Genomic DNA, 16,384 nt, shown 5'->3' on the forward strand with positions numbered 1-16,384 from the left:
TAGGACTCCATTTATTATTTAGCCAGGTTTGATCTTTCATAAAAAAATTATTGTTTTCAACTTAATTATTTTTCTATTTTAAAAATGAGACTCCTGTAAATATTGAGAGAAAAAAAATGAAGTATGTTTCAACATTAATTTTTAAATGATAAATTTAAAATAAAAGTTCAATAATTTTAAAATCAATTATTGTGAAAACTATTCTTAAATTAAGACTCCTTGTTCTAGTATCCATCTTGGAAAGGAAACTACATTATACAACTCGCACAAGAAAACAATGGTGGGGTGTTAAGGTTTAAAAAGAACCCGCCAATGAGCAATTACGAACAGAAGCAATCTAATAAATAACCACGTACTCAATTCAAGCATAGATACAGGTACAACCTAACCTAATACACAACCTAAGTCTCGCTCCACTCAAAACACCAAGACCCCGGTATAAAAAGGGATTGGCCAGCTCTCACTTGAAATCACAACCAACTTCCCTCACCTCACCCACTAACTTTAAATAAGATTAGCCCTCTTCAAAAATCTGATTGTCCGACAATAGTAGGGCCATATTGATTCCACAAAATCAAGATACTTCTCTACTATCCATTCTGACAATTCTTTCAACTTTTTTCTACCCAGCTGTTTATAATCAGTATTTGTTATGCTCAATATAGGCTGCAAAATATGAGCCTGGATGTCTTCTTTGAGCTTGCCACAAAAGACATAGCTGTAGGCCAACATGAAGTACGAGGGCGAATTCTTAATTACTTTGATGGTCTGCTTGAAGCTGAAGACATAGAGTGCACATAGCCACCGCCACAACATGATGTAGAGAGCCACAATGAGTGGCCCCAAAACCCATAAAGGAGTTAACTCCTTCGACACCTCTGCCCCATAAACTACATTAACGGCCAGGTAGAAAGGAACACTGCACAGAAATATGGAATCAGAAGATGAGCATCATCAAGCATTATTGTGCACTGCAAACTGTTGACATTGCCAGTTAAATACGCTGAATATATATATATATATTAAGGAAGAAAATGTAGGTGCCTGAATAGATGTACTCTCTTCGCATTCAAATAATCTGTCTAAAAGTAAATTGTTTTTTTGCAGTTTTGTTATGTCAGACTTCCGAGTGTTCCATGAGCCTCTCTCAGAAAAAAAAGTAAAACAGCACTTCCTTTTTTAAGCAAGCTTTCTGTGCTTCAAATTACTATCAAGGCAATGCTTCCTAAATCGACTTCGGGAGTCAGCACCACCCAGTTTCCCTTTCTCTATAAATTCTTATAACCTAGAATTTGTTTCAAACTAAAAGTCCAAGTAGACACCTCATTAAATTAAACATGTAATCACCTAACAGAAATGCATATGATACGACCATGCTGTAGGGAGAGGCAAAAACGTGGTGTAGGGAGAGGCAAAAACGTGGTGTAGGGAGAGGCAAAAAACTTTTAAGAGCAGGGATGGAAAAACTGTCATACTTACAATATTAAGAAAGGAACCTTTATTGTTGCATCCTGGGCTAGAAAATACGACCATGCTGCCTTCAAACTCTGACCTTTTATGGTCTTTTGCGTCCCTTGTAAAGAATTTGGTAAGACATCCGGAGGTGGTTCTCCCAAGATTTCCTGCTCCCCTTGATTTTGTGGTAGTGTTTGTAACATTGTAAGCCATTTTTGGAGAAGTTTATGAATACCAGATGATACTGCAAGGTTCTCATTTGCTTCAGAAGCACAAGAGAGTGGAACATTGTTTGCCTTTGGAGATTCTGATTTCATTTCGCCTCTCTTATCCAGTCTAACGGAGGTTTTGGGGTTGGGAACCTTCGACCCATTAGCACTGGTTACTGAATCATCACCTTTGGCACTGCCTTTGAAGCTTGAAATCTTCAAAGGTCTGAGCTTGGTTCCGCAAATGTGAGGAGGCCCTACACTGGAAACAAGAAATCCTTTATCTGCATTTTAATGCAGGTATTTTGCTGAAATTTTCTAACCAGTATGTAAAAAAATCCTAGGACATCTAACTGAAAATTTGGTATTACAACCAGAAAGTGAAAACATGTAAGCAGTTAAATAAATCATTATTGCAAAAATTATGCACATGCAATAATCAGTCTCTCCCTCCCCAAATAGTATTTCGTTTCATAGTATCAACCTCAAATTCTGTGTACAAAACTATGGGCAGATGGCAATGTTATCATGTTTAAAACAATATAAATATAACTAATCAATCATGACTCGAAAGCTTTTTAACTCTTTTTCAAGGAGGCTCCTAAAAGTAGAATGTCAAATTGACTTGATTAAATCTTGTTACATATCCACCTCATATGATATATTCTAAGATACTTCTATCATTATGTAAATATGTTCCACGCATTTTAAGTAATAAAAAACAGTGACCTATATGAGAGACCAAAATTTTCATCACAGTGGCACAACAAACTCTCCACCTTAGTCTGCAATGCCAATCAGCTCTTCCAATCAAGTGACATTTTGATAAACATTGCTTCAGCTTCAGCCTTTTGCTCCATAACAACTTCCTTGAGGAAAATGCCACAAACAAGCCCTGAGGAAAGAGAAACAAATTATTCATATTTGTATATATATTTGAAATCTTAACAAGGAAAATTTGAACTGTAAAAACAGAACACCACTTACGCTGTACGAAAAGCATATTGAACTTAATGTGTTTGTATTGACCAAGAAAAAAAATTTAGGCAAAATTGAAGTAGATTTCTTCTCAGCAAACAAAGCTTTGGAAATTTTGAAACCATGTTTACCAAAGAATACCAACAGACCTCTAAAATCACAGAACAATTTGAGAGAGAAATAGAGATGTTCCGCATAGCTTCATCTTCAGATAAAATTCAACCTTAAGGATAACTAATAAATGTTGACAACTCTCCGATGTTCAAATTACTAAATTTAATGCAACAGTTCAAGTGTTGTCACAAGAAAATATCATTGGGACAGTATACTACTCTTCTGACTATACAAAATAAAAATAGCATTGTTAATCAACTTTGAGATCATCATAACAATATAAATTTATTCTAAGATTAAATATGTTTTTAGTCCCTTAACTTTTAGTGAAAATTGAAATTAGTCATTTTTCAAAACTTTGGTCCAATTTAGTCCTCCAATTTTAGAAATATGTAGATTTAATCATTTCAACCAAATTTTGTTAAGTTCATTTGATATTTTAAGCTCGTTTCATGATAACATTTAAGTTATTTATATATTTAACACATTTTTGCTTCAATGTTTCTAACGTTTTATATGTAAAATAAACTTAACAAAATTTGATTAAAAAGATTAAATTTACGCATTTCTAAAATTGGGAATTAAATTGGACCAAAGTTTTGAATAACAACTAATTCCAATTTTTACCAAAAGTTAAGTGACGAAAATCATATGTAACCCTTTATCCTAAAGGTTTAACCCTTTAATCAGCATGTAATCATGTAAACAAAGGTCAGCAACCTTTGACAACGATAAACTAGTCCCATTGTCATTGATATTACTATTGGCTTCACTTTTATCCATAGAAAGCTAAAATCTTGATGACAGCGATCAGTAAAAGCTGGCCGTAAAAAACAATCCTATAGGAGGTCAATTTGATACGTAAGTACCTGCTGTTGATGAGCAACAAAAGCCATAAGCCTTTAACCACCAAATTATCTACTGACAGAACCTATTGCCAAAAACAAAACAAGGAAATCAAGGAGATAAATAAACACAACAAAAACAAGGAGTGACCCACAATCAATCTTCAACAAAATTCGTTAAGTAATGTATAGCACATTGACCGTTCAATTTCGGAAGTTGAATGTCTTCATCCAGCATACAAATTGTCATATAACTAAATGAATTTTAGAATGCAACAAATCAAAATGTCAGCGACACCGACCTCGGTGCTTCGAAGGGTTTCAGATAAACAAATCATAAATAGAAAGTAAGAGAAATCTACGTTACGAAACAAACCGAGTACGAATTAGCGCAACAAAATGATTCAGGAATTACTTGTAGGAATGGAAATAGAGAATTATGAATAGAATATTGAAGGAGAAAGGTATGAAGCAGTGAAGAAATGAACGGAAATCGGAAATCGGAAATCTGAAATCTGGAAACCCTAAACCCCAACGACAACGCTATTAACGATGGATGAAGAAGACGATGTGCTTATCTTTCATTCCCTAGAAGTTCATCAGATGTCAATTGCCATTAGCCAAAGTTTATTTTGAATAAAAATAAAAAAGTTTTATTTTGTTGGATAAGTTTTTTTGTAAAGTTTTTTTTTTCTCTAATAAACCTTTCATAACTATTTTTCATCAAATGAAATTTTAAAAGATTGTGCAAATGTTTCATTCAAATCCTCGTTACAAAGAGATTAAATAAAAAACAATGCACTCGATTTAAAGGACAAATACAAAATTAGAAAAAAAAAAACAATTAAAGATATGTTCTTAACGCTAGTATAACTAGAACTATATAATAAAATAACAAAAAGTGAATAATCATATCAATTGTTATAGATACATATAATTTAGAAAAAAACATTACTAAAGGATATGTGTTCACTTTGTGAAGATAAATTTAATGAAGAATAAATAGATAAATTTAAGTGGAATTGAAAATAATGTCTGTATTGTTTTTCTGATAAAATTTGAAAGTGAAAATAAATAAATTTAAAAAAAAATTGTGAAATTTGAAAATAATATTAAAAGGGATGAAGAAATTGTGAAATTTGAAAAAAAATTGTGAAATTTGAAAATAATATTAAAAAAAAATTGTGAAATTAGAAAATAAATTTTTTAAAAAAATAATAAACAAAAAAATTAAGAAATTATTTTTAATATTAAAAGAAATATAAAATTATATTTAGATAAGTTAAATTTATTTTATAGAAATATTTTAATGAATGAAATTAAAAAATTATTTATTAACTTTTGAGAGAAAAGGGATGAAGAAGCTGAAAGAGTTCATTAACTCTGAAATATAATTTCTGTTGATCAATGAAATCGAGTATGTACCACCGTCCCAGGCACACAACACCACGACAGTAGGTTGGGGAAAATAAGAGCAAATCAACCTATACCAAAACATGTCCACCTTCACGAACCACCACGTCGGCTCCACCACCTCCATGAACCACCAACTACGGCTTCCTCACCTATGGCATCCTTCATCAGTTCCTCACGCCGATAATGGCATCATGTCTTCAATAGATGTCTCGCAATACAAAGAAGGCGGTCAAGCACAGTAAAACCGGTTCCACGAATATCATAACCAATTTCATGCATATTAGAATCGATTCCAACTTCCATTGATACTCAGAACCGGTTTCAGCTTCAACATAACTCATTTCCACATATATATATATATATATATATATATATATATATATATATATATATATATAGAATCGATTCCACAACTCTTGCTGGTCTCTTCCTTCACCACGCATCAACTTCCTTCCTTCACCACCATGGAACTTCGCAGATTCCACACAATGAGGGCATAATTATCTTTGCACATTATTATCATCAAGTTAAAGCGAGATTCAAAACCTCATAATCCCGACAATCCTCTCCTTCTCTCGTCCTCAAATTCGCAAATCCAAACACGAGTTTATCTACAATTCATTCTCTTGCTATCATTCTCAACAACAAACCGCCAGTAAGCTAACAAAGCATTAAGGTTTTTTCTTTAGTAAGAAGCATCCACTAACTAAGAAAGAATAAGAAAATAAAAAATAAATTATAACTTAAAAAAAGTACTTGAATTTTAAATAATATTTAGCTAATTAGACGATTGGCCTCTAATTCAATAAATTGAGCTGCAATGAAGTTTTATGCAAGATATCCACACACACTGCAAACAATAATCATGTTCCTTAATTTCTTTTCATCTATCTAATAACTTTAGCATTAGAAAGATGGTGGTAGATGAAAAGAAAAACTTAGAATATAAATTATTGCAACACAATCTTAAATATAACTCAACTAAAATTTTATAAATGTTTGTTTTGAAAATGTTCTCTTCAAGGTTTTTTTTTTTCAGGATTGAAAAAATAAGGAAAAAAAAGAAAAAAAATTACTTCATCATAAGTTAGTTTATACAAAATATTAAATATCAGAGAAGCATAGAAGAAATGTTTTCAATCTTAAGGCTAGGTTTTATATCCCAAAAATAGACATTCTGAAGCACCGGAGTGGGTAACACATTAACAATATGCAAAAGTTAAAAAGGCTTCATCCCAAAATTTCAAGGGTAAAGAAGCTCCAGCAATCAACAGCATGTCTTTGTTTACGCTCATTGCACCATTTTGCTTGTGTGTGTGTGTGGACATGTGAGATGATGTTTAATCCGATAAGTAGTGAAAAAATGATTTAAAGCTATCAAGAAATGAAATGTGATAGGGAGCACCGTTTGAGGAAGGAACAAGAGATGATTCTCATATATCAACAAACACTAGTTCAAGAGGTTTAGTGTATAAAGTTTGAGACACAAAAAGGTAACTGATGAACCTTATATAGGTATCATAGAAAAAAGAATGTTGTTTGCACCAAACATACAAGAATGCATAAAATGAGTAGTTTTAAAAGCATCATGACCCAGTTGTGCATGTCATAGTTTAAAGAGACACTTTATAATATGTAGGAATTTTCTTCGTTAGGTGACTCTCATAGTGATATGTGTTTGGACATTGATAACATGTTATATATATATATAGTCTGATGTTTTTTTCTATGCATACTAAAATCTTAGTGATTATGAAAAACTTTAAATGGTTAACGGTTTGAAATTGGACAATAGGAGCTTTTTGAGTTAAGTGAATGGATCAATGACAACTTGGAAAAGGGTTTGTCAGAAGACATTATTGCAAGACATGTGCAGAAAAAAAGTTATCTACTACCTGAGAACTTGGGGGATCAGGAATCTGATATTTGCATAATATGTCAGATATGAAATATAGCAACATGTATATTTTATATTTTATAAGGTACTAGTTTATTTGTCTTTTTTATGTACTAAATTGAGGTTATTCATTAAAATTTAATATATTAAAAATATGTTTTTTTCTTTCTCATATTAATTGGAATACATGTGCATGATTTCACACGACGAATATAAAAATAAAGATGAGATTGAAATTCTTCAATGTAGACATGAATACCATGCAGAGTGTATAAAGAGATAGTTAAATGAGAAAAATGTTTGTCCCATATGCAAATCAAAAGGATTGACTATTAAATAGATACGAAAAATTAAAACTACATAATTCATTATTTCAGTGAATTCATATTTTGTTCTCAATCAAGTAATACATATTCCTAACATCGTTGTAAGAGTGAAAAACTCATTGTTTGCTATTTTCATGAACAATTAATTACATTTATCATGTTATATTGTTCTTTAAATGTTAACCATGAAAAATTATATTCTTAATATTTTTTCTTACTTTTCATTAATGTCTTATTTCCAAGTGCATAATATAAAGAATTGGTTTATTTCTTGAAATTTTTTTTGCTTTTCTTGTTGTCTGAATATATCATACATTAAATGGTATTAATTCGATTGCGTTTAATAAATAAAATTATAATCAAATTAGTTGCCAAGAAACAAAAAGTCATTATTAATCATTTTCATCAAGAAACTACTTTCTTAAATCTTATAAAGTCTATTAATTTTTTCCTTTAATAACTGAAATAGAATTATACGGGACTTGTGGCTTTCGGTAGTGGTAATAATAAATTATAACATAATATTTCATTAACAATATTAGCTTAAACAAACAATTATTTAAAAATAAATCTTTTTAAAATTATATTGATTGAAGTATATAGATCAAGGTATACCAGTAAAAGAGTATTATTATCTCGTTTTAATTGCTATTCAATATGTTAATTTGATATATACATCCAAATAAAATGAAAAGTTTTATAAAACAAACTATACCACCCACGGAATTTTCAATTTTTTTAATAATTGCTTTATTTTGTAAAAAAAAATAATAAGGCAGTGAAATTATTATATAATGAAAATTAAGTTATATTGATAATTTGATTAAAATAATTCTATCATTTAAAAGATTTTCTAGGAGATATGAAGGATTATTAATTCTTTGGTTTTGTGTTTGTAATTAGATTATCATGTATTATGTAAAAATAAGTAAACTTATCCTCTCTCTATATATATATATGGATATTTTCTATCTTTATATTTTTATTATTTGTTAGGGTTTGATTGAAATGTAATGATTAATAAAATAATAATCCAAATTATATGAATATCAAACGCAATAATTGATGGTTCCTATTCAACCCTAAAACATAAATAGTAATAATTAATGACACCAAAATCAGATAAATTAAATATTTGAAATTAAATTTCAAAAATTGAATTATCTTTAATAGTTTCTCTTTAACTCTTCCCTTGTCGTTATAAGCAATGTATATTTGCGACACATTTACAAGTAATAATTAATGTTGTCAAGATTAAATAAAGTGATATTTATCATGAGATTTTAAAATTTAAATTATCTTTAATGGTAGAGATTACTTTTTCAGTTTCCTTTGTCATTATCATGTTTAATCTTCTTTCTTTTTTACTTTGTATTTCAATAGTTCGTTAGGATTTGATTAAAATGTAATGATTAAATAAAATAATTATGCTATGGATATCAAACGTAATAATTAATGGCTCTTTATTCAATCTTATAAAGATAAATCATAATAGTATACGTGTTTAGAACTATATTTCAAAAATTTATTTATTTTTAATGGTAAAGATTTCCTCTCTAACTCTAGCCTTCTCATTATCATCTTTATAATTAATCTATTTTTATCGTAGATTTACAAATAACAATTAATGTCATCAAGATTACAAACTGAATATTTAAAATTAGATTTCCAAAATTAAATTATGTAAAGATTTTCCTCTTCACTTAAATTAACGGTGTAACAGATTCACAAATTATAGTAAATGATATCAAGGTAAGGTATACTGATTATTTAGGAATTAGATTTTAAAGATTAAAATATTGTTAATATTTCCCTTATCATTAAATACATATTTTCAAGTAATCAATTTTAATGTAGATTTAGAAATAATAATTAATGGTATCAAGATTAAGTAAAATGAATATTTAGAATTAAATTTTCAAAATTAAATTATCTTTAGTAATAAATTTCTCTTTTAACACTTAATTAAACTATCATCTTTATAAATAGTGTTAGGATCACATTATAAATTACTCATTTCTTAAAATTTTCTTTCTCTCCCCAAAAGGATTTTTTGCCTTCAACATTATCTTTCTTTGTTAATTTCTTAATCACATTCGATTGCGAAACATGTCTGAGAATATACACACAATGGTAATAAGAGGAATGACTATTGATTCCAATTACTTAGTAGATGTCGATGAAAATGGAATGATATATGGAATAACACAACACCATAGACTTCACCATCAACCTAGTTACTCTAACAATTTCGTTTGGGGTCATTATTCGGCCTTGGTTTGGTATCCAAATCTTCCAATCTCCTATGTACAAGGTAAAATGTCTACCTTTCTTTCTCTACTTGTTCTATTTTGATTTTTTTATAAAGTATTCATGTGTGCAACATTATTCTACCAGTTTTGATTGAAGAGTCTTGTAATTTTATGTTATTTTCTTTAAATTATTGATTTTGTGTATTAATGGATGATCATTTTCTACAGCTCCACCTCCTAGTGCTAATGTAAGCTCATTAGAAGAGAATACAAGAATGGGTCTCCGAAGAAGAAGACACCACCACAGATTTCTCCATCGACAATACCGTGTGCAAGAGATCAGACGTCACTCCAACTTTCATTCCTACGTAACTGCTTCACCATATAGAGTTCCAGAAACAACAAATCATTCAAGAAGTTCTTCAATGCCCATACAAAATGTACCTAATAGAGACAACATGCATAATCTTCATCCTCCTGCATTTCGTGTAATATGTCATTCTTTTTACTTTTAAAAATTCTTAGTCCTTAAAAGCCTACTTTCTTTATCACGTATTATTCTCTTTTCTTATGCAGGAATTTCCTTTCGTATATGCTCATGAACACTGATGACATGTCATACGAGACACTTTATAATGTGCAAGAATTTCCTTCATTAGGTGACCCTCATAGTGATATGCGCTTGGACATTGATGGCATGTCATATGAGGCAAGTATACTATATATGTATAGTTTGATGTTTTTTTCTATGCATACTAAAATCTTAGTGATTATGAAAAACTTTAAATTGCTAACGGTTTGAAATTGGACAATAGGAACTTCTTGAGTTAAGTGAATGGATGAATGACAACTCGGAAAAGGGTTTGTCAGAAGATATTATTGCAAGACATATGCAGACAAAAAGTTATCTACTATCTGAGAACTTGGGGGATCAGGAATCTGATATTTGCATAATATGTCAGGTATGAAATATAGGAACATGTATATTTTATATTTTATAAGGTACTAGTTTATTTGTCTTTTTTTTATGTACTAGATTGAGGTTATTCATTAAAAATTGATATATTAAAAATATGTTTTTTTCTTTCTCATATTAATTGGAATGCATGTGCATGATTTCACAGGATGAATATAAAAATAAAGAGGAGATTGGAATTCTTCAATGCGGACATGAATACCATGGAGAGTGTATAAAGAGATGGTTACATGAGAAAAATGTTTGTCCCATGTGCAAATCAAAAGGATTGACTATTGAATAGATACGAAAAATTAAAACTACATAATTCATTATTTCAGTGAATTCATATTTTGTTCTCGATCAAGTAATACATATTCCTAACATCGTTGTAAGAGTGAAAAGCTCATTGTTTGTTATTTTCATGAACAATTATTTACATTTATCATGTTATATTGTTCTTTAAATGTTAACCATGAAAAATTACATTCTTAATATTTTTTCTTACTTTTCATTAATGTCTTATTTCCAAGTGCATAATATAAAGAATTGGTGTATTTCTTGAAATTTTTTTCTTTTCTTGTTGTCTTAATATATCATACATTAAATGGTATTGATTCGATTGCGTTTACTAAATAAAATTCTAATCAAATTAGTTGACAAGAAACAAAAAGTCTTTATTAATCATTTTCATCAAGAAACTACTTTCTTAAATCTTATAAAGTCTATTAATTTTTTCTTTTAATAATTGAAATAGAATTATACGGGACTTATGAAACTGCAAATATTTGGCTTTCGGTAGTGGTAAATAATAAATTATAAAATAATATTTCATTAACAATATTAAGCTTAAACAAACAATTATTTAAAAATAAATATTTTTAAAATTATATTGATTGAAGTATATAGATCAAGGTATACCAGTAAAAGAGTATTATTATCTCGTTTTAATTGCTATTCAGTATGTTAATTTGATATATACATCCAAATAAAATTAAAAGTTTTATAAAACAAACTAGACCACCCACGGAATTTTCAATTTTTTTAATAATTGTTTTATTTTGTAAAAAAAAATAATAAGGCAGTGAAATTATTATATAATGAAATATAATGAAAATTAAGTTATATTGATAATTTGATTAAAATAATTCTATCATTTAAAAGATTTTCTAGGAGATATGAAGGATTATTAATTATTTGGTTTTGTGTTTTGTAATTAGATTATCATGTATTATGTAAAATTAATTAAACTTATCCTCTCTATATATATGGATATTTTCTATCTTTATATTTTTATTATTTGTTAGGATTTGATTGAAATGTAATGATTAATAAAATAATAATCCAAATTATATGAATAGCAAACGTAATAATTGATGGTTCCTATTCAATCCTAAAACATAAATAGTAATAATTAATGACACCAAAATCAGATAAACGAAATATTTAAAATTGAATTTCAAAAATTGAATTATCTTTAATAGTTCTCTTTGACTCTTCCCTTGTCGTGATGATCATTATAAACAATGTATATTTACAGTACATTTACAAGTAATAATTAATGTCGTCAAGATTAAATAAAAGTGATATTGATAATGGAATTTTAAAATTTAAATTATCTTTAATGGTAAAGATTACTTTTTAAGTTTCCTTTGTCATTATCATCTTTAATGGTAAAAATTGAAGTTATCCTATGATTATATCAATACCTTCTTTCTTTACATTTTACTTTGTATTTTCATAGTTAGTTAGGATTTGATTAAAATGTAATAATTAAATAAAATAATGATGCAAATGATTTGGATATCAAACGTAATAATTAATGGCTCGTTTATTCAATCCTATAAAGATAAATCATAATAATTAACGTGTTTAGAACTATATTTCAAAAATTGAATTATTTTTAATGGTAAAGATTTCCTCTCTAATTCTAGCCTTCTCATTATCATCTTTATAATTAATCTATTTTTACCGTAGATTTACAAATAACAATTAATGTCATCAAATTTAAAATTAGATTTCCAAAATTAAATTATGTAAAGATTTTCCTCTTCACTTAAATTAATGGTGTATCAGATTCACAAGTTATAGTAAATGATATCAAGGTAAGGTATACTGAATTTTAGGAATTAGATTTTAAAGATTAAAATATTGTTAACATTTCCCTTATCATTAAATACATATTTTCAAGTAATCAATTTTAATGTAGATTTAGAAATAATAATTAATGGTATCAAGATTAAGTAAAATGAATATTTAGAATTAAATTTTCAAAATTAAATTATCTTTAGTAATAAGTTTCTCTCTTTAATACTTACCTTAATTAAGCTATCATCTTTATAAATAGTTTTAGGATCACATTATAAATTACTTAGACGTCACTCCAACTTTCATTCTTATGTAACTGCTTCACCATATAGAGTTTCAGAAACAACAAATCATTCAAGAAGTTCTTCAATGCCCATACAAAATGCACCTAATATATAGAGACAACATGCATAATCTTCATCCTCCTATGTCATTCTTTTTACTTTTAAAAATTTTCTTAATCCTTAAAAGTCTACTTTCTTTATCACATATTATTCTCTTTTCTTGTGCAGGAATTTTTTTCGTATATGCTCATGGACACTGATGACACTAGTCTGATAACCCGAAGCATGCATGGTTGGTTGGGAAGGAGCGAAAACATAAAGGCCATCTTTAACTTTTCCATGGAGTATTATTTCCTCGGTTTCCTCATTTTTTAACAGAACAATGGATAGGGAAAAATTAGAAAAACCCATTATTATCCTTGGCAAACCTAGAAACACTAAAAAAATCTTGTACTAGAACCACTACTGTAGAAAAAAGCTTTTAATGTATGTTATTTTGAGTTTTTGACATCTGATCTCTCCTGATATCATATTGAGAGACGTCAATGGGACATCGGTTCCTTCAAGGAACATCAATAGACGTTGGATGTTATCCCACAGATGTCATATTAAACGTCGGATCTACATACATCAGACGTCATATGAGACGTCGGATATAAGGCATCCGCTGTCTATGACCGTTGAATGCCGTTGTCTGGTGCTAAGCACAAAAAAACCTGAAGTGGCCACTGGAAACAATTTGACGTTTGTCAGTGCATTCACAGACGTCAATAGACGTCGGACAGGACCATAACCGACATCTACTAAGTGTTTTTTTTTTTAAATAAGAGGTATATGCATGGAAGAACTATGAAACAAGTCATACTAGTTTGAGTGATTGTCATACCTGAGCCATTACCAATTTTTACCGCATAAGTACGTAATTGTACGAGGTGATTTTGAGAAAGAATTGCTATCATGAGTTATGTGGTGTGTGGCACCACTATTAAGGTACCAAAGAGGGTCAGAAAATATGGAGTCCCCATCTGTCATCTTGTGTTGTGGAGAATCTGACATTAAATATTGGAACCGAAAGATGAAGACCAGGAACCTTTGGCGCTAGGCTTGAAATCAGAGGTCCTCTTGTTGTAAGAGTTTTGACGAGGATTGTTGCATGAAGAAGAACGACCATCAATGTTTTGAAACCAATTCTTATTTTTGGGCTGAGGAGTATTAGAATTCCTAGAAGATGAAGCAAGATTATCTTGCATGAGAGTTTGATTAGTAAGCCTATGCTTATCAAAACGTTCCTCTTGAGCAAGCAACAATGTCTTCGACGCTATAGGGGTCAAAGCGATGTGACAGAAGTGATGAAACCATCATATTCTTCTAAGAGCCCGTCTAGAATCTCATCAATGTGATCATCAATGGTGAGAGGAGATCCAATAGCAACAAGGGTATGTTTACAATCTTCTTGATATCAAGACCCACCATGATCTTAGTGAGTATGTAGACATTCATAGAGGCGAGTAACCATGCAACAAGAAGTTGGTCTTGTCGTTCGTGATTGAGAAAGTCTACACTAATGTTATGATTAACACAAAACTAGCAACGCACGACGTTTAGATCGTGAACGGTGGCAAGGACTTTCTACTGCCACAAAAGTTGTCTTCATCGAGCTTAAGATTGACCGGAAAACACAATTAAAAAGATTATCATCATTATTAACTTCATGTTGGATTGAAAATTATTTTTGGGTAAACTACCAAATTCTTCCTTAAATAATGTCTTGTGCCAAATTTCTTACATAAATAAATTCTTAATTTTTTTGTCAATTTAGTATGTTTAACTCATCAATATTCATGTTCATTAAATTAACTACACTTGGAAGCTATTTAAAGATTAAAATGACAAAGTCATATACTCATAAAACATCCTTCTTAGTAAAAACTTTTAAAGTCTCATTATACCCGTCTTCGTACGTCAATGTCACGGATTAGCATGTGTTTTTCTTTTCTTTTTTTTTCTCTTAACCGACATTAAAATAAATGGGAAACATGTTTTTCGTAGCAAAAAAAGTCCAAGGATTCCTTCATATGTCCAAACAGGGACTTGGAACAATAATAAAAGCTTTTACAAGCCTTTAAAGAATCAATTCCATCTTTTTCTTTTACTGCACATCATCAAAATTTCTCCTGCAAACCATCATTTCAGATTTTATTTTCCGAGAAAGCCCTAAATTAACCATGAATAAAAGTTACATTAATCGTAATAAAATTATAATAATCTCTAAAATAGCATAATTAAGTTTGTTTAGACACAGCAATTATTTATAATAATCTTCATCTATGCATTTTATGAGTTATGATTAGCTCAAAGCCCTCTAACATTTGATTAATGTTTAATCATATCCAATTATTTAATTAGTGCATACGAGGTCTATATTTTAAATTGTAACTAGTATGTCTCAAACCATGAACTATATAATATTTTCATTCAAGAAATACTCTATCGCGTGAGATTAGGAAATAAAATTTATATACCTCTAATTAATATTCATATATGAGTAAGTTTTAAAAGTTAAAAGTAAATTTCTAATCACTACAGAGAAATTATAAAATTATCCAAGAAATTTTATCAACCAAAATTAATTCGCTAATAAATTTAAATTATCAATAAATTTTACTAATAAATTAAAAATTATAATTATCAATAAATTTTATTAATAAATTTATATTTTAATTAATATGTTGTGGTAACGAAAAAAATTATAGCAAATGAATGGGTAGTTGAACAATCCAACCGAATTACATTTTTATATTTATGTTTAAATTTATTTAATATAATCTTATTAGAGTCGATGAAATTTAAAATTAACTAATCGAACTAAATCCAACCACACAATGATTAAAAATATTGTACCCAATAATTTTATATTTGAGTATTATTTATGTAAATCAACTTTATTAAAGAAACACTAGAAGGATTCATTTTAAAGTATTTTTTTAATAGTGTTTTTTCAAATTATTCAATTGAAGACCTGACTTAACCTTACTATAATAAAGTTATGCTCCTAAATAAATAAAAAATTAAACTCACTCAACTCAATCTAATAAATTTAATTGAGTTAATTCGATATTATATTCAACTCAACCAAATTCTATCTGTATACCCATTTGGATTAACCAAGATAGATATAAATAATGTCACAAGGTATCTTATTATTTTCTAAATTTCAATTAAAAAAATGTCTACTTTTAAGGTATAAACTCAAATAATTTTTATTCTAGAATATAATCTGAACAACATTAGTATGATAAAAATTTCCAAACAATTTTATTTAAAAAAAAATCAATGAAAAATCTAAGTTCAATTAAAAATATTCTTTTAAAACAAATTTTAATTCCAATATTCAAAACTGAAGCGCATAAATTAATAAAATCAAACTGAACAATTCTTACTGATGTTTTTCTTGTTAACTTGATTTTGTAATTAGAAGTACCAACGAATTATATAAAATGCGTATTGTATTCAAAGTAAGATTTTAAAGTTGATTTAGAATTCATAAAAAATAGTAATTGGTTTA

The 16,384-nt window shown here is 28.7% G+C and overlaps 2 protein-coding genes across 5 annotated transcripts; one reads left to right on the forward strand and one right to left on the reverse strand.

Annotated features, from left to right (window-relative positions):
- Positions 1-294: 294 nt before the first annotated feature.
- LOC108347082 (uncharacterized) lies at positions 295-4,232 on the reverse strand. Of its 4 annotated transcripts, XM_017586539.2 has the most exons (6): positions 4,017-4,232; positions 3,803-3,855; positions 3,626-3,687; positions 2,394-2,559; positions 1,480-1,921; positions 295-919 (listed from the first exon to the last, which is right to left on the reverse strand). In XM_017586539.2, exons 3-6 carry the CDS (start codon positions 3,650-3,652, stop codon positions 505-507), a joined length of 1,050 nt encoding a protein of 349 aa, XP_017442028.1. In that variant the 5' UTR covers positions 3,653-3,687; positions 3,803-3,855; positions 4,017-4,232; the 3' UTR covers positions 295-504. The 4 variants fall into 4 exon arrangements, with proteins under 4 accessions (XP_017442028.1, XP_017441730.1, XP_052726323.1 ...); XM_017586241.2 differs by lacking the exon at positions 3,803-3,855; XM_052870363.1 differs by lacking the exons at positions 3,626-3,687; positions 3,803-3,855 and having other exon boundaries at positions 4,017-4,230.
- Positions 4,233-9,349: 5,117 nt separating this feature from the next.
- LOC108329336 (probable E3 ubiquitin-protein ligase ZFP1) lies at positions 9,350-10,751 on the forward strand. Its single transcript, XM_017563508.1, has 4 exons — positions 9,350-9,522; positions 10,069-10,201; positions 10,308-10,454; positions 10,617-10,751. The coding sequence occupies exons 1-4, from the start codon at positions 9,350-9,352 to the stop codon at positions 10,749-10,751; spliced, it is 588 nt and encodes a 195-aa protein (XP_017418997.1).
- Positions 10,752-16,384: the final 5,633 nt, after the last annotated feature.

Source organism: Vigna angularis, chromosome 1 (genome assembly GCF_016808095.1).
Source record: "Vigna angularis cultivar LongXiaoDou No.4 chromosome 1, ASM1680809v1, whole genome shotgun sequence".
Lineage (NCBI taxonomy): Eukaryota > Viridiplantae > Streptophyta > Magnoliopsida > Fabales > Fabaceae > Vigna > Vigna angularis.